Consider the following 22165-nt stretch of genomic DNA (forward strand, 5'->3'; position numbering starts at 1 on the left):
TTTTTCCTGAAATTTTCTTTGATCAGCATTATGTAAGTGTTGAGATGCAGTAGAGTCCTCCCCCTTTTATTCAAAGCTGAAGAAAATGTTGTTTGTGATTTCTAATGTAATGATATATCATGATTTTAAAAACAAAGAGCCCATTTAATTTAGAAAAAGTTATCTGAATCTTTCACTTAAACAAAAAACAAATCTGATCCTGGAACACTTTGACATTAGGTATAGCTTAGAGAGGACACAGAGTTTTTCTGTTTTAATGGACTCCGTTTGTTCGGTCTTATTACAGCTAAAGTTACTGTGAATGCTTAGCTGAGTTTCAAAATAAACAATATCTGATCTGGGGTGGAGATTACAGGATTGAGGTTTAAAGTTGATGCTGAGGGCATGTCTTTAAAGGTGCTATATAAGTATATGTTGTTGTTATTCTTTGGCTTCTCCTTAGGATAGCAGGCTTTGCATATTTAGTCTGAGGTCAGACTCTTGCTCCTACCATTTGATTCTACTATATCCGAGCCTGGATTTGGGTCCCTTGACTTGAGGAAGGATGTAGCTGGAGGAAGTTTAGAAGGTGTTCACTAGATTGATTCCAGAGATGAGGGATTCATCTTATGTAGAACAATGGAGAAATTTAGGTCTGTACTCACTGGAGTTCAGAAGAATGAGAGGAAATTTAATTGAGATGTACAAGATGCTAAGGGGATTGACCAAGAAAGGATAGACATAGAAAGGATGCTTCCTCATGTGGGGCAACCCAGAAGAAAACATCATAGTTTTACGATAAGAGTTAGTTGATTTAAAATGGATGAGGAGAAACTACTACTTTCAAGGGTGAAAATGTGTTGCTGGAAAAGCATTGCAGGTCAGGCAGCATCTAAGGAGCAGCAGAATCGACGTTTCGGGCATGAGCACCACAATCTTCAGTGTATTTTTAAGAACTTCATTCTTAGGTGGTTCTCCATATTGTTCTCTGGCCCAACCAATTGTGAATTTTACTTAAAATAATTTTTAAAAGGGTAAACAATACTGAGCTGATTAAAGTTGGGAAGAGCAATATCTCCTGCTGTTTTTCGAAAACCCCAGCTAATCAACAATCACGACAATTGAGATCCTATTGATTTATTTTGAATGGAAGTAAAAAGTGAAGGCTTGCTGAGGTATTTCATAATTGCTTACTGCAAAATTACACATTCGCTTAACATAATCCCAACAAACCTCAGGGTCACAAAGGAAAATATAAATAAGCATTTCACAAAACAAAAGATTCTTCTCAAAACGAATCTGAAAACGTGTTTAAATATTTAATACAATAATTTCCAATTCAGTACAAAAAAGTTTAGATAATACAGTATAAGCATTAGTCACCAGAGGGGGAAAAATTACATTGATTTCTGTAAGACCCTGAATGTAATCAAAAGTGAAAACACAGTGACTGACTGACAGGCTGCATGTAGAATACATATTCTATACATACTTTGGCAAGATTTTAAAATTTAGTCATTTTATGCTTTATGTTGAAATTTTGTTAACTATACTCTATTATTCAATTGCCTACATTTTGTCCTGGTCACCCCCTCAACATAGCTTCGACATTGAAACCATAGATAGATGATTTGTTCACAGATTCTGATTATGCCTTTTACTGTGGAAAGTTGATAAATTTTCTTTGTTCTCCAGTCACTGCCTCTCCCTGTCTGGCATGGTGAGTTTGGAATGATGCAGGATTGAGGAAATAATGGTGTAACCTCAAAGCCTGATAAGTGTAACACCAACACACCGAGTCATTATAACTCCTTAAAAAAAACTTCCATGAAAATAATCATTATAAAAGTAAAAATTCCACAGTACTTAATGCTATAAAAAGGTTACATTGTGATACACCAAAATAGTTTCCTGCAAAATAAAGCCGGACAATAGTAAATCAAATAAGATTATTCCTATATGTAGAAACACAACCAAAATTGACGTACTGATACAGTGTCAATTAAAACCAAATCAACACACCATTTTCGATCTGTTTATCATAAATTGTGAGCTATCAAGAAGGTGCCAAGGAGTAAGGTTGGAAAAATTTAATAGAGACATCCAATGGCTAAATCTACTTTAATCCAGTCTCATTAAAGGTTCAAATTTCCCTTGTATTTCATGGAAACTTAATTGGAATTAAAGTCAAAAATGATTTCAATTCAAACCGTTGAATGAAAGGAAACATGATAAATCTCTCAAGCTGTAAAAACATTGTGAATGATTCAGTTTGTGAAAAGCTGATGAAAAGTTGGCATGAGCAACAGAAATTTTATTTCAAATGAACAAATTGCTCTAGCATCTTATTTGGCTCTTGTTTGAAGCATTTCACATTTTGATGCAGCCTTTCTGCTCATATACAACTTTAGACAATCAGTAGTAAAACAAATAAATTATTGTTGAAAAGCTGAAAATTTTATTCATAGTTACAATTGGTAGAAGTCATCAGCAAACTGTGGTTATGTACTTCAGCTTTTATGCCTGGTTCAGGTAATCTTGGACAAAACATTTTTTTCTATAGGTTGAAAGCTTGGTGAACTCTTTACACATATATTTAAAAAACAAAAATAAAGCAATGTACAACTGGCATAAAACTTTCTTTTAACATCAGATAGAATTGGTGGTACAAGCATGTTTTGCACATTCAAAATTATAATCATTTGGTAATTAAAAAGCCCACAGTGTTGTATCTATTTATGGGTATCCTAGTGTATTTATTTGCAACTGATCTGCTAACTTATGCATTTATTAAAGAAATGCCTAATCCAAAATAGTTTTTTTTTGCCACTCTCTGTACAGTCTACATCTATGGCTCCAGGCTGTTTCACCTAAGTGGTGTGGAAGTGCCCAAGTGTAGACATTGGATAAATACTAGCATTTTACTATTTTTTTTAAAGAGCTAATGAACAGAAATTGCAAGGCTACAGTGGACTGCATAAAAATCTTTCATCTTCCCTCTCCTCAGAAGAAAATCAATTTCTACATGTTTCACAAGAAACCTATTGTTCATCGCATTTTATCAGTGTTCAGGCCTCTGCTTATCAAATGTATTATTTTTCACTGGAAAGGTGGATGACAAATGTTGCAGCTCAGTACATGGTAGGCTGCTTTAAATCCTTGATGTGTTGCTATGACCTCCTTACTGTTTACCAGATGAAGAAGATACCACAATAATTTGTTCATGTTTAATCATACTTTAGAGATGAAAATAGTCTTGTATCCCTTTTCCCTCTTTTGCAATTCAGCCATTTTCTTTAAGTTGTTTCTATTTGTGTGAATTTGCTCTTGTAAAGAGACACAATTGCTCCTAAGAAATCCATGTTGCACTCAACAAATGTATAAAATAAGTAGGATATACCATTTAGGTATACGTTAACACTAAACTGAAAACTTACCTCAACTCCAAACTTAATTAGATACCCCCTACATTGATGTGCTATTTCGATTCTATTCTTATATTCGATGTGCTTTTAGTACCTCTGATTGTGATTGGAAAATTGTTCTAAACAGTTCCCTTGTGCAGATTTGAGTTGAGTTTGAGAAGCATGCAAACGATCTGCAAGTTTACACTTAGGGTTCCTAGCAGAACGTGTACTTTTTATTTCATTGATTTGAATTCAGTCTTGGGTCTTGGAGTATTATTCTGTGTTTTCCAACACTTTATTGCTCATTTAGAATGTGTAAAACAGACAAGTCTATTCTTTCTTTGGGTTCTCCTAGCAATGACCTTCCAATAAAAGAAAGAATGACAGTTAATCATCCTACAAATGTCAGTGATTGCTTTTGTAGTGAAAATTTAACTTTTGTAAGATAACAAAGACCATGTTTTAAAAGCTTTACTGGTTTACATTTGTTTTTACATTGGATACAATAAATATCCAGAAAATGATGAATGCACATAAGGGCCTGAATAAAGTCCTGCTGCCTGTTCAGATGGAAGCTGTATCCAGACTTTGTCACCATGCATGAGTTCAAGAACTGAGCTCCCAGAAGCTTGGTCAAGAATCCCCTTCTTGTATTCATCGTAAGTATACATTTGTGGTTCATTGTTCTTGTATAATGCTACCCATACATTAGCACCTTTGCAATGAACATGATATGAAAAATAATAAATTCCTGGTATCTCACATGTAAAAATGCCAGTTTGCGGATTGTAGCTTTGTCTGCCATTGTATAAGATTTTATCAAATTTGACAGGAGATCCTGCTGGCGGGAAAGGTATTGTTAGCTTTGCAGTGAATGCAGGCATCTCCGGACTAATTCCTATAGGTTTCCCTTTTTTACTTGGCTGAACATATCCTTGTGGTGCCTTAATGCCGTCAATTCCTGGCCCCATCTCTGGAAGTTGAAACTGTCTTATATCAGTTGGTGGGCCTGGTGGACCTGGAGGTCCTGGAGGGCCAGGAGGGCCTGGTGCTCCTGACAATCCTTTAAGACCTTCTGGACCAGGTTTTCCGGTTGGTCCAATGTGTCCTGGAACCCCAGGTTTCCCTATGCCAGGTAGCCCTGGTGGCCCTGGTAGGCCTTTCTCTCCTTTTGGCCCAGGAAGACCTGGTGGCCCTATTGGACCACCCGGACCAGCAATCCCGGGTATTCCAGTGGGGCCTTGGATACCCTTCTCTCCACGAAACCCAACTTCCCCTTTCAATCCTGGTATTCCTGGTCGTCCAGGCAAACCAGATGGGCCTTTATGTCCCATATCTCCTTTTGGTCCTGTTGGTCCTGGCAATCCTCGTGGACCTGGTTGCCCATCTTCACCAGGATACCCTGGTATACCTGGCAAACCCTGGATACCAGCTTCCCCTTTTGGGCCTGGAGGGCCTTGAGCACCAGGCTGCCCATACTCTCCTTTCACCCCTGGGAAACCCAAACCACCTGGAGGTCCAATTTGACCTGGAGGCCCAGGCAGTCCTCTTGCACCTGGAGCACCAGGAATTCCAGGAGCACCAGCAGCCGCAGGTTCACCTTTAAATCCCTGCTTCCCCGGAGGCCCAGGCTGACCACGTTCACCTTTTGGACCCGGAAACCCTGGTTTTCCGACTCCTGATATTCCTGGGGGCCCTTGTAAACCAGGTTGTCCTTTCTCACCTTTGGCCCCTGGAAAGCCAGGTTGACCAGGCAGTCCATCTTGACCTGGCTTTCCAATACCTGGCATTCCTGGAGGTCCTTGGACACCACGGGGCCCTGGAAAACCTTGCAATCCTGGTTGACCTGGGAATCCTTGTTTGCCTGGGGCTCCTGGAGCTCCTGGAAGACCACTAAACCCTGCTTTTGAGATGCCTGGTAGACCTGCAGGCCCTGGTTGTCCAGGTAGCCCTTGTGGTCCCCTTAAACCTGGTAATCCAGCTATACCTATTCCTGGTATTCCCTTTGGTCCTACAGGACCTGGCAATCCTGGCACTCCTTTCTGTCCTGGCTCTCCTCTTGGCCCTTGTTTTCCTGGCAATCCTGGTCTGCCTGGCTTCCCAAATCCAGGCATTCCTGAAGGACCTGGTAGTCCTTGTGGTCCTGGTGGTCCCATTGGCCCTTGTTCTCCCTTTGGTCCCATGTCACCTTTGCGACCTGGCAATCCCATCTCTCCTGGTTTACCTGGCATTCCTGGCATCCCAGGCTTCCCAACACTTGGAAAACCTGGTTGACCTGGCAGACCTGGTTTTCCGACTGGCCCTTGAAGATCACGTCCCGGTATTCCTGGCAGACCAGGTGGCCCAGTCGGTCCTCTTGCACCAGGCTCTCCTGATGGACCCTTCTCACCTTTCATTGCACTTGGAAATGTCGGTATCATTTCTACAAAAGAAAAAAATAATTGAAATATAAAATATTTTAATAATTATACTTTTTTGATATCATTTAATGTTTGGAAATTGGTTGAAAAATGTCCTTATTTAAAATTGATCAAAGCAATTGTTCGTATCCATCTGTACAGCCTATTACAAAAATTATATCATTTCTACAAATTGTTCATCCCTTGTCATTATACTCTGAGTCCATGTTAACAAAAGCAAATCCCTATGTAAACTGACACCAAAGATTACATCTTCAATGCTCTCCTGGTCACCAGGGTATGAAGTAATTTTTCTAGGGTCTACTTTTTGATCGTCATTGGGTACGTTTTGGTTTTCAAGGGCTCCTTTCTCACTCTTACTATTTGATTTATTAGTCATGTAGTAACATTACCTTCTGTACTTGCACTGATGTATGAGCTGTTTAGAATCACATAAAAGTTAAATTAGAAGAATTAAATCAATGTTAATGGTGCATTAAATTTAAAACCACAGCACTCAAAGAAAATCTTTGTTTCCTCAATGGCAGTATTTAACTTAGCTTAAGAGCACAGTCATAAACTAGCAACAAAAGATGTTTCTCAAAAAAAGTAATACATATTTCTACATACAAAAAAGGCATTACGTTAAACATACTGTTCATATCTGTGAGGTCACAGCTGTTGCCTTCCCATTGCAAATTCATAAAGCTTAACTACTTTAACCAGGCAGTTGTTATCCTTTTTACTGCATTTCAGATTTAAATTTTACAATTGACATAGTATTCATACACTGTATTCACTGCATGTTTCTCCCATAAGGCAACCCTTGAGCATATGCAGTCTCCTGGTAGAAGTTCGACATTCATGTGTAAACATAGAAAACAGGTGCAGGAATAGGGCATTCGGCTCTTTGAGCCTGCAGCACCATTCAATACGATCATGGCTGATCATGCAATCTCAGTGTCCCATTCCCGCCTCTCCCCATACACCTTGATCTCTGTAGCCACAAGGTCTATGTCCAGCTCTCTCTGAAATATATCTAATGAACTAGCACCAACAGCTTCCTGTGGGAGAGGCTCACAACTCTGGGTGAAGAAATTCTTCCCCACCTCATCCTCAATGGCTTACTCCTCATTCTTAGATTGTGACCCCTAATCCTGGACTTCTCCAACACTGGGAACATTCTTCCTGCATCTAGCTTGTCAAGTCTCAACAGGATTTTATGTTTCTATGTGATCTCCCCGCCCCCCCCAAAAAAAACCCTTTCTTTTAAAATCCAGTGAATCCAAGCCCAGTCGATCCAGTCTTTCCTCATATGTCAGTCCTGCCATCCCAGGAATCAGTCTGGTGAACATTCGCCGGACTACCTCAATAGCAAAGATGTTCTTCCTCAGACTAAGAGACCAAAACTGCACAAAATATCTAAGGTGTGGCCTCACTAAGGCCCTGTATAACTGCAGACATCCTTACTCCGATACTCAAATCCTCTCGCTTTCCTCACTGCCACTCACCTGCATGCCAACCTTTAGCAACTGTTCCACTAAGACACAGAGGCCTTGTTGCTCCTCATTTTTTCCTAAACTGCCACCATTTAGATAATAATCTGCCTTCCTATTTTTATGACTAAAGTGGATAACATCGCATTTATCCACATGATATCGCTATTCCCAACTATAGGTAATTCATTATCTGAGTGATTTCAAATTTTCCAGGTTTCCAGTTAGCTGGTTTAAAACGCCTTTCTTTGAAATTTCCATCTCCTTTCTTCCTACCTATGCAGCCTCCCTTGCTTTCATCCCTCTCCACACAGTTTCCCCTTCTTCCCAAATTCCTTGCAACATCCCTCTTTCTCCTTCCATCTCTTGCAAACTCCCTCTCTCGCACATCCTCTCTCTTGTGGTCTCTCTCCCCAGCTCTGCACCCTCCCTTTCTTTCCAATAGCACCTTGCAAACCCACTTTCTTTCTCACTTGTAACCTGACTCTCTCCCAATTCTGTTGGTAACATCCATCTTTCTCACCCCTTTGCAACCTCCTTCTCTCCTATCCCCAACCCCACAGACTGCCTCACTACCCACCTCATTCAATCATCCTGTCACTCTTTAACCCTCTTGTCATTCCCACTCTCATTGCAGACCTCATGCCACTTGCTAACCCCGACTGCAGTCTCCTTTTTTCCCCTCCACCCATCCCTCCTCTGCAAAGCCAAACCTCTCCCCAAACCCTTAAACTGACTTTCCTTTTGAGAAAAATATCAGGAATGCTTTTTAATGTTTACTTTGATGAAGTTATAATGAACTTCATGCATTTATATGTTTCTGACTAAGTTATCATAACCCAATATGGAATCCAGGAATTGGCACTATTTCACTTCAGATTCTGGGAGATCTATGTCTAAGCCAGCTATAGGTATTGACACTGTTAGGTCTGCTTCCTCAAGCCAGCTAGCAGAACCAATTCTATGGTACTATTATTCAGAAAATTAACAGAATTTAGGGCACTATACCAGAACCCTCCATTCTGTCATTGAATCATTCAAGGCGTAAAGCTTATCCAATTCATAACAGCTCTTTAACATCCTTAACGACTAATGCCTGCCCCATCACAGATGTTCTCGTTGGTTTATGCTCTCAGGCTTTGCACTAAATGATTCTTAATATTTGGTTATTCCAATTTTCATTCAAAGCCACCTTTTGAATTCACCAACCTACCATTTTCCCTAAAGCTTTCTGTCCATTTAATTCTCTTATGTGTATTCATGACAAACCTTTTGCATGACCCTTTAATGAAATTTTCATCAAGTCTTAACACTCAATGGTTTGCATTGGTTGAAAAATAATTGACTATCAATCATTTCAGGGTAAAACTTGTTAGATCATGCTAAAATGTTCATGATAGCTTCCTGTTTTAACATTGTGTCTCTATTTTAGTAATACATTCCACAGTGTACTTTGGGATTATTAAAAGCCTGATCTAACAACCTAAGTAAAGATCATTGAATAATTGTCTGCCAGAGACTTTGCCCAGATTCTAGTATTCCACAGTTTCACATAAAAAAAACTGTCACACATCCACTCTGTGACTTTTGCCTGTGGCCCATCTAAAAGGAGGATGGGATTTGGAGGATGGGATCTGTGTGGTAGCACAGATTGCTGACTTTAATAATTTGTGCGATTTGCCCTCGTCCTCTTGCTTTGCACTGTAACATCTGGGATGAGAAGGTTAATTTGTACTGGTTTTTGTGAGGTCTGAACAGACACTTAGGGAGGCATTGTAACCAAATCCAGCAGTTAGATAACAAATAGGATTAAGCGCAGCAGTGGTTTTAAATCCTGCCTGATGTTGTTTTTGTCAGTGAAGATTACAGGCAATATTTTAGAAATGTAATTGCTACTGCAATGTTAAAAAAAATTCTGAATTGTAAACCAAATATGTTTGACTTGCAACTGTTTCGATTTTAATAGCTTATGTTGAAAATGAGTAGTGTCAAATACAGGGGTTATCAGCTCAAATTCGACATGTACAATCAGTCTGATACATCTGCACTCAATCAGCCAAGTCTTTCCATTGTATTAATCATATGTTCTCACAGTTCTGTAGAGACAATACTACTAGAAAACAACAAAAGGATAATAAATTATATTTACTTGAGTGAAGAGAATAATCAGACATTATTCCTTACACTCAAGTCTTCCTTCATTGCTTTCTCCTCCTTTTCTGAAGATAATGTGTGCAGAAAGGAGTGGTTACTTCATCTCATTTCCAAGTCTTGTTTCATGATGAGAGGGTTATTGCACTAGGAAATGGGATGAGCTGAATGGATTTTTAAAATACATTTTTTCTCTCTTTGTTATTGTGTTTAACATGATATTTTTAAAGTTTTGTTTGTGTGTGTTGCAGAATGGCTACAGTGGTTGATTTGATGGCTGTTTAACTCTGAAGTTCTCTTCACTTCACATGATATTCACATGCCATTGCTTTGCAATAGAAGTTGTTGAATAGTGATTAACAGTAAGAACCTATCAGTTCTGCCCCTACATCAAAACATTAAAGACACTTATAGTCATTCAGATCCAATGTTCGGAGACTAGCTAATGTTGTCGCCAAGTGTATTGAGAACATCCATTGTTGTTACACTCAACTTCTAACTGCTATACTGAGCTGAACCATCCAGAGGAGCCACTGAAACTTTTATTTCTTAGACTATAAATGCATTTTGGCTTTGACGTGATCCAAGAAATTCTTTTTGAGAAGAGAATAATTTTCCCAGCCTGGAGGGTTATATTTCAACTATTACAACTGCAATGTGTTTCTCATTTTAAAAGAAAGCTGTCTTCACTGGATTGAATTTAACAATACAGGAATTTCCCTGCACTTTAATGTTTCTACAACTTAGAGTAAAGCGGGTTGTTTGACAGAATCAAGTAACATTAGTTTTGTTTCTATAAACAATTGCACATTTTAAGAGTACTTAAAGTGTTCTGACTGCAAATTGGAGCATTAGGAATTCCCTTGAATTGTTTCCTGATATAAATACTGTAAAGTGTGCCTTCAGAAATCTGTAATAACTTTGTAGATACTATTAGAGAATGAAAAGTTTGGGTATGCAAGTAACCAGCTCAAGTGGTATTCATGTTAATTAACATTAATTTAAATGAATATTCCAATGTATTTACTTCTAGGAAAATGAGAATTAAGTGAACTGATTCATTCCAGGTAAAAGTGTCCATTATTAAGATCTACAGAATAAAAGCTTTTTCTTGGGCAAATTTGGCTATTTCTTAGTCAGGATGGTGCTGATCCATTTGCATCTCAATACACTTTGTTGTCTTTATGTTTTCTCAAAATCATTGCTTTATTCTGGTCCAATACTCTACTGTGCACAATGTTTAAAAATCTCAGTATTTTAATGGGCATGAATCATTAACTTTATTAAAGCATAGACAGTCAGTGACCCCATGCAATACATCAAAATTAATGAGATTTCCTTTTCTTCTGATTTAAGAGCATAAATTTAATTGCTCTTTTTAAAATCTTTGTGCTTTCCCCAGCTCAAAAACAGTTTGTGACTGTATTCAACTTGAATTAACCAATTGATATCTTAATAATCCTTGGGAGGGATGAAAGAGGAGAGGAGATTTGATTGCCTGTATGACCTTTTCCATCTTATAAACACTATCCAGAGGTGCTGTAATGTGTTAAAATTAAATCCAGATGATATTCTCTTTGTCACATTTTCAGAATGATAGTGTTTACTTTCCGTATTATCATTCGGGGAGGGCAAATGCAGCTTGAAGAAAATTACAAAATGAACACAGTGATACAATGTGATAAATAGAGTAATAAAGCATAGCTGTTATAGAGTCCTAGAGTCATAGAGATGTACAGCATGGAAACAGACCCTTCGGTCCAACCCGTCCATGCCGACCAGATGTCCCAACCCAATCCAGTCCCACCTGCCAGCACCCAGTCCATACCCCTCCAAACCCATCCAAGTGCCTCTTAAGTGTTGCAACTGTACCAGCCTCCACCACTTTCTCTAGAGTTGCAATCTAATTCTTTAAACATATTTGACCACTGACATAATTGCAGTAACACCTTCTATAATTAGTCTTCTTCAAGTCTCGGTGTTATGCTTTCCTTTATGTCTCCATTGACTCCTCCCTACTTTATTTTACACGCATCTTGTATTTTCTTGAATAGCTTTCAAAATAAGTAAGGGTGATTTGTTTTCATGGTTTTACTACCACTTTGAGGTCAAGGCCACGGATGCAGTTATGGAGAATCGTGAATGTTTATTCCTTTTAAATGGACATTTCCTTCTGCTAGTTATAAATTCTGCATGCTACAGGAGGAAGCCTTTGAGATCTTTATTTAATACTTACTTTCCTGTTTGCATTTACTGGAGAGAGAATACGGAGGAATGGATACTGGACTCAGAAATGATCCATTTGGCAGTGAGAGTTGCATATGCTACAAAGCTGGAGATCTAACTAAGGATCATGTCCTAAACCACAAGGCTGAGTTAAAATTCTGAATCATGCATTCCCAGACATGCGATTATTTGTAACAGATAGTCTTCAGGTTATATTTTCTATTCCTGTTTGCCACTTAAATCATAGTTGTCTGGTTTGTGTAAAAACATGGTATGTTTTAGGAATGGGCAAACAATTCATTTTTAATAAATCCCAAATCTGTCTCCTTATGGTTTCTCTGAATTCCTTCTTTCTCAAAAAGCACATGAATTGTCCGTTGAGCACTTTTTCTATGACTTTTGCTAGTGGTTTTTTCTGGTCATTTGTTCCATAAGAATGTAAGTCGTAGTGTAAATAAGTGTCAATTGATTTCCTTCTTAATTCTGATTTCATATTTTTAAAGTTGTTCCCCCAATAGCTAAGGCATTTGCTGTTATCCATTTCACAAATTTTCTTGCACAAACTTGGGAGGTTTTATTAGGGTCTCTCAAAGTCTTTACTTTTTCTGAAAAATGAATTTGTCTTTCTACAATTTATTTTTCAATAAACTATCCTAAATTGGAATAGGACTAAACTGAAATTAGTTATGAATGCTGGAAAATTAATGCAAGACGAGATAATGCTGGAGACGCAGAGCAAGTGTCCAATTAATGCTTAATGAATACGTTCATTTATTTCAGTCTGTAGCTCTCCTTTGGTTCAAAATGCTATAGACGAAGTCTGTCTCTAGGATGGAAACTCATTATCTAGCCTGTAAATCTGCATAGTTGAATGTAACAGTATTAACCACTAGTGGGTTGTAGTCTGACACACTGTCTAGTGGAATTTTTGTATTGTACTTCATTTTTGAAAAAAGTACCAAGGAACAGAGGTACACCTTCCCAAACATTCTTCAGGACTAGCAGAACCTCTGTTCTGATGATAGATCAGAAATGTCAACTCGGTTTCTCTTTCCACAGATATCAACTGATCTGCTGATCTTTTTTTCCAGCATACATTATGTTTTAATTTCAGTATTCCAGTTTTGCCCACGAGCAAAGCCAGGGTTCTGAACTTCACAGTCAATGGCAGTTAAACTTTCAGTGAACTCACCTGGTGTTAACTGAACAGCAATTAGACTTTTGAATAAAGGCAAAACAAACACAGAATGTTGGAAAAACCCAGCAGGTCTGACACCATCTGCAAAGCGAGAAACTGAATTATTTTTTTGAATCTGGTATGGCTCTCCTTCAAAAGACCAGATTCGAGATCCAAGATGGTGGCGACTCAGCAAGTCTGAGTCTACAGAGCCCTTCCCAAAACCTGGGTAAAGTGGGTTTCCTGCCCCCACCACACTTGCCAAACCACCCAAAAAATTTCTTTAATCTTAATTAGCTGCTGAATATTATATTTAAATAGTCTAATACTGAGTGGATAATGAGTAAATCAAAGGGACCCCGCAGCTCTCAGAAAACAAAGACCCCTCCCCCACCCTCCTCTCCTCCGGCTGCAGCTGATGTAAAAACAGGCCTTGTAGAGATGATTGCCAGATTGGAATCGACACTCGTCAATTTCATCGCAGAATCCAGACAGAGATGCAATGCATTCGAAGAAAAGCTGCAGAAACAGAATCAAACCATGGAGGAGCTGCAGGGCCGAGTGGAGGGGGCGGAACTAAAGGCCACGACCTCCGAGGCTGCAGCTCAAACAGCTGCAGAACAGGTGCGAGCTCTGGAGCAGAGAATCAGGGCCTTTGAAATTTACATCGATGATATTGACAACAGAAATCGGAGAAAAAATATTCGGTTGCTGGGCCTTCAAGAGCAAGAAGGGAAAGAACAGTTAGTAGTATTTCTGGAGCGATGGCTGCCCCAGCTTTTAAACCTGGGGGCTGAAACTGACCGGGTAAGGGTGGAGTGGGCCTACCGGGTCGCAGCACGCGGATCTGGCCCAAACCAGTGCCCACGCCCGGTCCTGTTCCGGCTGCAGAGTTATAGGGAGAGGCAGATACTCCTGGATGCCTCCAGAAAGCTTGGAAAGGATCCTAAAGCTATGATTCATGAAGGATCCAAGATTATGTTATTTCAGGACTTCTCCCCGGCTTTGGCACGAAGAAGGAAGGCGTTTGATGAGGTGAAGAAATGTTTAAGGGACTTAGATATTCAATACACCTTACGCTACCCAGCGACGTTATGCTTTACCCACGAAGGATCCGAGTATAATTTTAGATCATCGGAAGAGGCTAAGAAACTTTTAGACTCGGTTAAATAAATCGTAAGAGACAATTTATGTTGGCTTGCCTCTCCCACACTCCGTGGGGAGAAATGGATACTTTATTCTACTTTACTTTTGCCTCTGGGAGCGGGGTTGTCTTCCTTGCTATGTTATCATACTTAACTGTAATCTGTTGGAGTTGTAATTTTATAGTTATGTGTGTTTGTACGTGGCATTGATGCTATTAGATATACTCAGGTATGGGTGGGGAGGGGTGGGGGTGCGGCGCTCACTGTTAACTCTAGCTCGGTATTATATCTAAATCCTATTAAGGAGCGCCCGGGTCGCGGGTGGGACACTGTTTGGGAGAGGATATGGTGGAACGTTGGAAAGGTAGTAAGGCCCCCTGAGAACAAGGGGGAAGATCTCCATTCAAACATGTTTAATTTTTTTTTTGTTCTTATTGTTTGGAAATAGCTTCCTTTTTTATCATACTGTTATGAGTGTATTAGAGAACATTTTCTCTTATTTGAAGGATGTAAGCGACTCAACTATACACTCTGGATGATTGTGGATTAGTTGAATTTTGATGATTATATATTTAAGATCTATTTTTATATTAATGTTTGTGCTTGAAAATTCTGCTTATTTTTGTAAATTTGTCAAAATGTTAAATGCCCAATAAAAATATCTATATAAAAAAAAGACCAGATTCAAAACATTAACTCTACTTCTCTCTCCACAGATGCTGTCAGATCTGCTGAATTTTTCAAGCATTCTCTATTTTTATTAGCAATTAAAGCTGGCAGCTCGAAGCCAACACACATGTATTTTCGGAACTGAAGAGTAAATGCTTGATCTGGTACTTGTTGCAGGAGAATGCCAGCTCACTCTTCTGAATGAGCTGCTGTTCATGATGGAGGTTACTGCCATCATCCTCTCTAAGTGTAGGAAACTACAGGACCTTTGTTTCGATCGGAGTGGTGCTGGAAAAGCACAGCAAGTCAGGCAGCATCCGAGGAGCAGGAAATGCTTAGCTTAGTATGTTAGAAGAAAACCACTTCCCAGTATAGCCAGAACGATCTCTGTTGCTAACAAGATACGGGTTATTGCATGTTAGCAACTAGTTACAGTTTTCATTGATATGATAGACATTATTATTGAGACTTTGAGGAGGATAAATGTTAGGTGACATTGAGATCCTTAGCTGTCCTGCCCCCATCATCATCTGGGATATCATTGTGGCTGATGTTTATGGCTTGCCTCAGTATTAATCTTTTCAATTGTATTCTCTGCCTCCAAAGCTTTATATTCACGGACATTGAGCAATGCCTCAAGCTGGTTGTATTATAATTAAATTAGTAGATCTAGCATATTTTGCTGTCTCTAACTTTTAGATTACATTACATTACATTACTTACAGTGTGGAAACAGGCCCTTCGGCCCAACAAGTCCACACCGACCCGCCGAAGCACAACCCACCCAGACCCCTACATTTACCCCTTACCTAACACTACGGGCAATTTAGCATGGCCAATTCACCTTACCCGCACATCTTTGGACTGTGGGAGGAAACCGGAGCACCCGGAGGAAACCCACGCAGACACGGGGAGAACGTGCAAACTCCACACAGTCAGTCGCCTGAGTCGGGAATTGAACCCGGGTCTCAGGCGCTGTGAGACAAAGCATTGAAAAGCATTGAGAAACATATAGTCATTTAAAATAAAGTAATTTCCACATGAATTGAAAATTCCTTAAGTAATAAAGGAACATGAATCACATTTAAAGAGAGAAAGAACTCCTAGATTCACAATCTTTTGGCCTCTAAAGTAGCTTAACGCTAACAACACCAAATTTTTATTTCATGGCGAGTAAAGGTTTATATCTTTACAAAAGCTTCACTTAAACATTTATTAAATGGATTGTAAATTTGATGGTATAATCCTCCCCTCTGAAAACAGAGCACTTTTCCCTGAGGAATGCTCAAGTGACCTGTTCAAAATTCAAAAAAACAACTGCATTTAACCATATTATGTGAGATACTCAAACTTTTATACAACATATTTCTATGGAGAACTTGTTCTGCTTGTTGAGTCTGAACATATTCTTTCAACATCCACATAAAATGCCAAGAGTCCACAAATGTTAATTTATGAGCTGGTGCTAATGTTTTTATTGGCAATTTCACTGACAACTAAGGTGTTTTAAATAACAGACAAAAACAGCACACACTCTTTGTCTCATTGCTTTCCAATTCATTTTCCACTCATTTGAGCACAGATTGCTTGATCCAGTGCCTGTGTTCTTCAATTGCAGACTGGTTTGAGTTATGTGATTATGTATGTTTTGTCTACCATATTTTCCTGTGCCTCACACATCTGTACTATTTAATTTAATATAAAAACCTAATGGTGCTTTAATACATAGCAATGGATCTCAGCCAGGCATTTGCGGAGTAGGAAGTGCAGTCATCTGACTGAAGTTTTACTTTAGATTAGATTAGATTACTTACAGTGTGGAAACAGGCCCTTCGGCCCAACAAGTCCACACCGACCCGCCGAAGCACAACCCACCCAAACCCCTACATTTACCCCTTACCTAACACTATGGGCAATTTAGCATGACCAATTCACCTGACCCACACATCTTTGGACTGTGGGAGGAAACCGGAGCACCCGGAGGAAACCCACGCAGACACGGGGAGAACGTGCAAACTCCACACAGTCAGTCGCCCGAGTCGGGAATTGAACCCGGGTCTCAGGTGCTGTGAGGCAGCAGTGCTAACCACTGTGCCACCATGCCGCCCACTTCTTTGGAGCCTCTCTGAATTTAAGTGATAGTCTGCCTTTGATTCTTCCTAACAAGTTGCATGATTTCACACTTTCCCATATTAAACTCTTCAACTCATTTATATAGCCTCATGCAAATTCTTTGTCTTCAACAAAACATGCTGTCCCATATATTATTGTTCATCAGAAAATTTGAAAACAACACTCTCCATATTGTTACTATAGATAGTAAATAATTGAAGACCTAGAACTAATCCTTGAGGCATTCCACTAATTACCTCTTTCTAACCTGAAAATGACCTAATCATCTTAATTCTCCCTCTTCTGTATTAACCAATTCTCAATCCACGTTAGATATTGCCCCAATATATGAGTTTCTTCTTTGGAGTAACATTTTTGTGGCACCTTATTGAATGCCTTCTAAAATCTAAATTTATTACATCAACCGCTTCCCCTTTATCAACTCACTTGTTATATCCTCAAAGAACTCTGGCAAATTGGTCAAATGTGATTTCTCTTTGGAAAACCATATTGACTCTGCTTGATTGTGTTAGGTTCTCTAAAATGTCCTGCTCACAGGTGTATCACATTAGTGATTTCCCAATTCACTGGAACCCTTATGGAATGTCTTCCCCCGACACATCGGATGCTGAGGGGAAACCCTATAGAGGTTTATAAGATCATGAGGGCCATAGATAAGGTGAATGGCTAAGGTCTTTTCCTCATGGTAGGGTAGTCCAAAACTAGAGGGCATGGGTTTAAGGTGGGAGAGGAAAGATATAAAAGGCACCTGAGGGGCAACTTTTTCACACAGAGGATGGTGTATACATGGAACAAGCTGCCAGAGAAAGTAGTAGAGGTGAGTACAATTATAACATTTAAAAGACATTTGGGCAGGTACACAGAGAGGATAAGTTTAGAGGGATATGGGCCAAACACAGGCAAATGAGACTAGTTCAGTTTAGGAAATCTAGTCAGAACTGGATGAATTGGGCCGAAGGTCTGTTTCTGTGCTAAATGACTCTATCCAGTGACTGCTGGAACAGTTCAACCAATGCCTTCATTATCTTTGCAGCTACTTCCTTTAAAACCTTTGGATGTGGGCTATTAGATTGACTTGTCTCCCTTTAATCCCACTAGTTTGCCAAATACTTTGTTTCTCATTGTAGAGACTGTTACAAGAACAGTCCTCCCATTAGCATCTTTCTTACCTGATATCTTTGGCATGTTTATAGTGTCCTCATGAAGGCTGATGCAAAATATTGGTTTAACTTCTATCATTTCTTGGTTACCTGTTATGAATTCCCCAGTTAGCATCCTCCAAGGGTTTGATATTCACTTTAGCTCATCTCTGTTTATATAACTGTAGAAGCCTTTGCTGTGTGCTTCCACTTTACAATCTGTTGCACTTATCGTGCTATTTATCACCACACTAATGTCTTCCTTTATTAAAGAAGCAGTTCTTTGGAGGATCGTTATAGACTTGATGGACTGAATGACCTGATTCCATATTGTAAAGATTCTATAAATCCCAACAATGTGAAAAATTGCCCAGGAGTGTCCTATACACAAAAGTCAGGACAAATCCAACCCAGCCCATTACCATCCCATCAGTCTACTCTTGATCATAAGTGAAGTGATAGAAGGTATCATCAACACTGTTATCAAGCAACAAGTTCTGAGCCAGTCTAAACTAGTGGCTAGATATCTATTATATGGTAATAAGTGATCCCTGACCATTTTGTCAACTTTTTTCTGTTGTTGTCAACGTGCACTTTCATGATCATACACCTGTACAGTTGACACTGGATTAAGAAGGTAGTATTTAGAATGATTGTTTAGTAAAATGTAGAGGCCACAAACTAGTCTGTTGCATGAGGTAAGACAAATAACTGTTCTGCTGCAAACATCTGTGTGGTAACTTTTCAACTGGCTGTCTGGAAGTACATGTATAATTATAGATCAATTGTTCTAAAAACTCACTGATTTTCATTTCAATTGTCAGAAAGTTGAAACATAACCCACTTAGTACAAAGCTGAAACACAAATCTGAAGGGGTAAAGGTATGTTGAAAAGAAGCTAAGCCATGTTTATACCATCGAAGATCTTAAGCGAGGCCATGAATAAGACTATTAGAGCAAAACTTCTGTATTTCAGCGCAGAGGTTGTGTTACACTAAACACAGCTTCTGTTTGTCTTCATGAAAAACTCCTTGGCAAAACACTTTTGGAGAACACTCAAACAGCCATGCATCATTTTATCACAGTAGTGTAGTGTGCAAGGGAAGAGACAATGTGTTCTGACCTGATTTATATGATTACACTGTACTGTAAAGAAGGCTTCACAGATACACTTTTCATTAAGTGACTTTTTAAACTGGTTTTCTGGCACAAGGGTGGGGAAAATAACAATTTTGCTTGCATTCTTCCAGTCTCCACAACAGAAAGAAAACACTCCTGTGCACAATTTAACCATGAAGGACAATGCTTTAGCACCATTATCAAATTTCACTGTGTAATATCCAGAAGCCAGAGGAAGTATGTTGTACAACACTGTGTATTTTTGTCTGAGGCTCATAGTTTAACACCAAACATCTTAGGGCAATTTTGTACCTTTGGCACTGGAACAATTGTCAGCTATCTTTTTGAACATTTCTCTTTGAGCTTTGAACTGTCTCTTTAAGCTTTTCATTCCACTTCAATCAACTTTAGCTCAATGCAGACTCGTCCCACTCCCCGTGAAAATATACCTTACTCAAACATGCTGTGAATTTGTTTATATTGAGAATATTTCCGGTTGCAAAAATGGAAAAAAGACTATTTTAATAAGTCACAACAATTATAACCACACACTTAGATGAAGGCAAGTACATTATTGACAATGAGAGTCCTCTGGTGGCTAATACTATGAAATATACCAAACACAACTGCAATTGGAACAGCAATTTAATGAGTTTTTCCAAAATAAAATGGACTAAAAATTAATATATCTTTTCAGAGTATTCAGGAATATTCAGAGTATTCAGGACTGTTGTACAGATCAGCATGTGTCAAGTCTATAAAAGAAAACAGAATTGCCGGGCTTAGTTTTGGAAAATTAAATGGGCCATGGCAGCAATGCGGCAATAATGAAAAATGCTGAAATAGCAAACATCAAATAATTATGTTCAATGTAAGAACAAGAAAAATGAATAAAGATTAAAGATAAGGATGATGGAATGCAAGAGAGCAAAACTCTGAGATAAAAGGGCCTTTTGGCCTGGATTAAATTTTTGGGAAAAGGTAGCAGTTAAATGCTATGATTTGCAGTCAGATTACAATACATATATTCCCAGAAGGAAAAACGGATTGCATTAAATATTGGGTTCTAGAGACAAATGAAAACTTGAAAGACCTGAGAATAGCTAGTTCAGGTAAACTCCAAGCAGAACAGAAGGACCTTGTCCACAAATCTCTAAAGATGGTTGGACAGTTAGAGAAGTATAGACTTGGATTCCTAAAGTATTCTTCCCCACTAGGCATCTCAAATTTCTTTAAAGCCAATGAAACATTAGAGAGGTATAATCATGTTCATAGGAAATATGGCAGTGAATTTCCATACAGCAAGCTCCTATAAATAGCCATGTATCAATTATCAGATAATCTACTTCTGTGATATTGCCTAATGGATCAGTGTTGCATATACAGGGAATATTTCCTTCAAAAGTATCAAGGGATCTTTTGTACCTACTAAGCCAGTTGGCTAGATGTTGGTTAATATCCAATCCTAAAAACAGCACCTGTAACAATATGACATTCCCTCAGTTCTACACCTGATTGTCAGCGTTTACTTTTTTCTGTCCAAGGCCTTGAATGGGTCTTGAACCTTGTAACTTGGAGGCAAAGGAACTTCCAACTGACCTGCAGCCAATGTGACTGGTAAAGTGGCTAAGAAGACAGACAGTATAATTTATTATCCAAGACAAAGAATATCTGCACCAGGAGGATTTTCTAGAACTGTATAAAGCACCATCAACTCCCTCCCTAACAACATTGTGGGTCTACCTCCTATAATGGGTTACAGTGATTCAAGAAAGTGACTCAGGACCACTTTTTTTTTAGATTACTTACAGTGTGGAAACAGGCCCTTCGGCCCAACAAGTCCACACCGACCCGCCGAAGCGACAACCCACCCATACCCCTACATATACCCCTTACCTAACACTATGGGCAATTTAGCATGGCCAATCCACCCTAACCTACACATCTTTGGACTGTGGGAGGAAACCGGAGCACCCGGAGGAAACCCACACAGACACGGGGAGAACGTGCAAACTCCACACAGTCAGTCGCCTGAGGCGGGAATCGAACCCAGGTCCCTGGCGCTGTGAGGCAGCAGTGCTAACCACTGTGCCACCGTGCCGTGCCGCCCGTGCTCTTCAGAGCAGTTCGGAATGGGCAATAAATGATGACCCAGGCAATGATGCCCACATCGCATAAATTAGTTTTGTTTTTAAAAAATGCTGCAGTTGGAGTGCTACATGCAGTTCTTATAACGACAATAAAGAAAAATTATGATTGCACTAGAGAAGGAATAAAATTTAATCATGAGTTTGCTGCCTGGTCTGGGGAATTTTAGTTATGAGGAAAGATTGGATAGCATAGGCTTCTTTTCATTGACACAATAGAGATTGGTGGAAGACCTAACTGAAGTATATAAAATCATGAAGGCTTGATATGGAAAGACAACGTGGTGGCTGTTACAGAGATCTAGCTGCAGGAAGGACAAGATTGAGTTTTTAAATGTTCCTGGATAGAGGGTATAACAGAAAAGATAGGAAAAGGCAGAAGTGTAGTGATGTCAACAAGGATGGAATCTATTTGGAGCAAAGAAACAAAGAATGTGTATTTGCATTGTTCGGTGTTGTCAGTGGACTACCAACCTATGAGAAGAAAGTAGGCAAAAAATTCCAAGGAAGTTGTGAGAAGTGCAAAATGTAGTAATAGGATAATTATAATGGGGGACTTTAATTCTCCAAACATTGACTGAGATACCAGGAGTGAAAAAGACAGTGTAAAATAAAAATTACTTTGGTGTTTCAAAGAAAAAAATTCAATTCCAACAACAAAAGAGGCACTATTAGATCCTGCTCTGGGGGATCCAAGATGGCGGCATCCTGTTAGGATCATGTTTGCTGGGCTCCTCGCTGCAACATCAACCCAACCACTTTACTGTGAGTGAAAACACAGTTAAGGAGCTAGACCCTGCTCTTGGCAATGAGATGATAAAAAGTAGATAGATAGGGTGTCAGTGGAGATAATTTAGGGGACATAGATCATATACCATAAGCTATAGGTTGACTATGGAAAAGAACAAAATAGTAATCCAAAGAAAGAATAATAAAGTGAGAGAAAGCCAACTTCTCTGGGATAAGAATACACATGGC

General features: G+C 39.2%; 1 protein-coding gene across 2 annotated transcripts in view; it reads right to left on the minus strand.

Annotated features, from left to right (window-relative positions):
* Positions 1-1294: 1294 nt before the first annotated feature.
* The window catches only part of col8a1a (collagen, type VIII, alpha 1a), a 151515-nt gene continuing 130644 nt past the window's right edge, over positions 1295-22165 (minus strand). For both annotated transcript variants that reach the window (XM_060833687.1, XM_060833686.1), the window contains exon 4: positions 1295-5808. In XM_060833687.1, coding sequence (XP_060689670.1) covers positions 3878-5808 — 1931 coding nt within the window. In that variant the 3' untranslated portion in view covers positions 1295-3877. The remainder of the gene's footprint in view (positions 5809-22165) is intronic.

Source organism: Hemiscyllium ocellatum, chromosome 12 (genome assembly GCF_020745735.1).
Source record: "Hemiscyllium ocellatum isolate sHemOce1 chromosome 12, sHemOce1.pat.X.cur, whole genome shotgun sequence".
NCBI lineage: Eukaryota > Metazoa > Chordata > Chondrichthyes > Orectolobiformes > Hemiscylliidae > Hemiscyllium > Hemiscyllium ocellatum.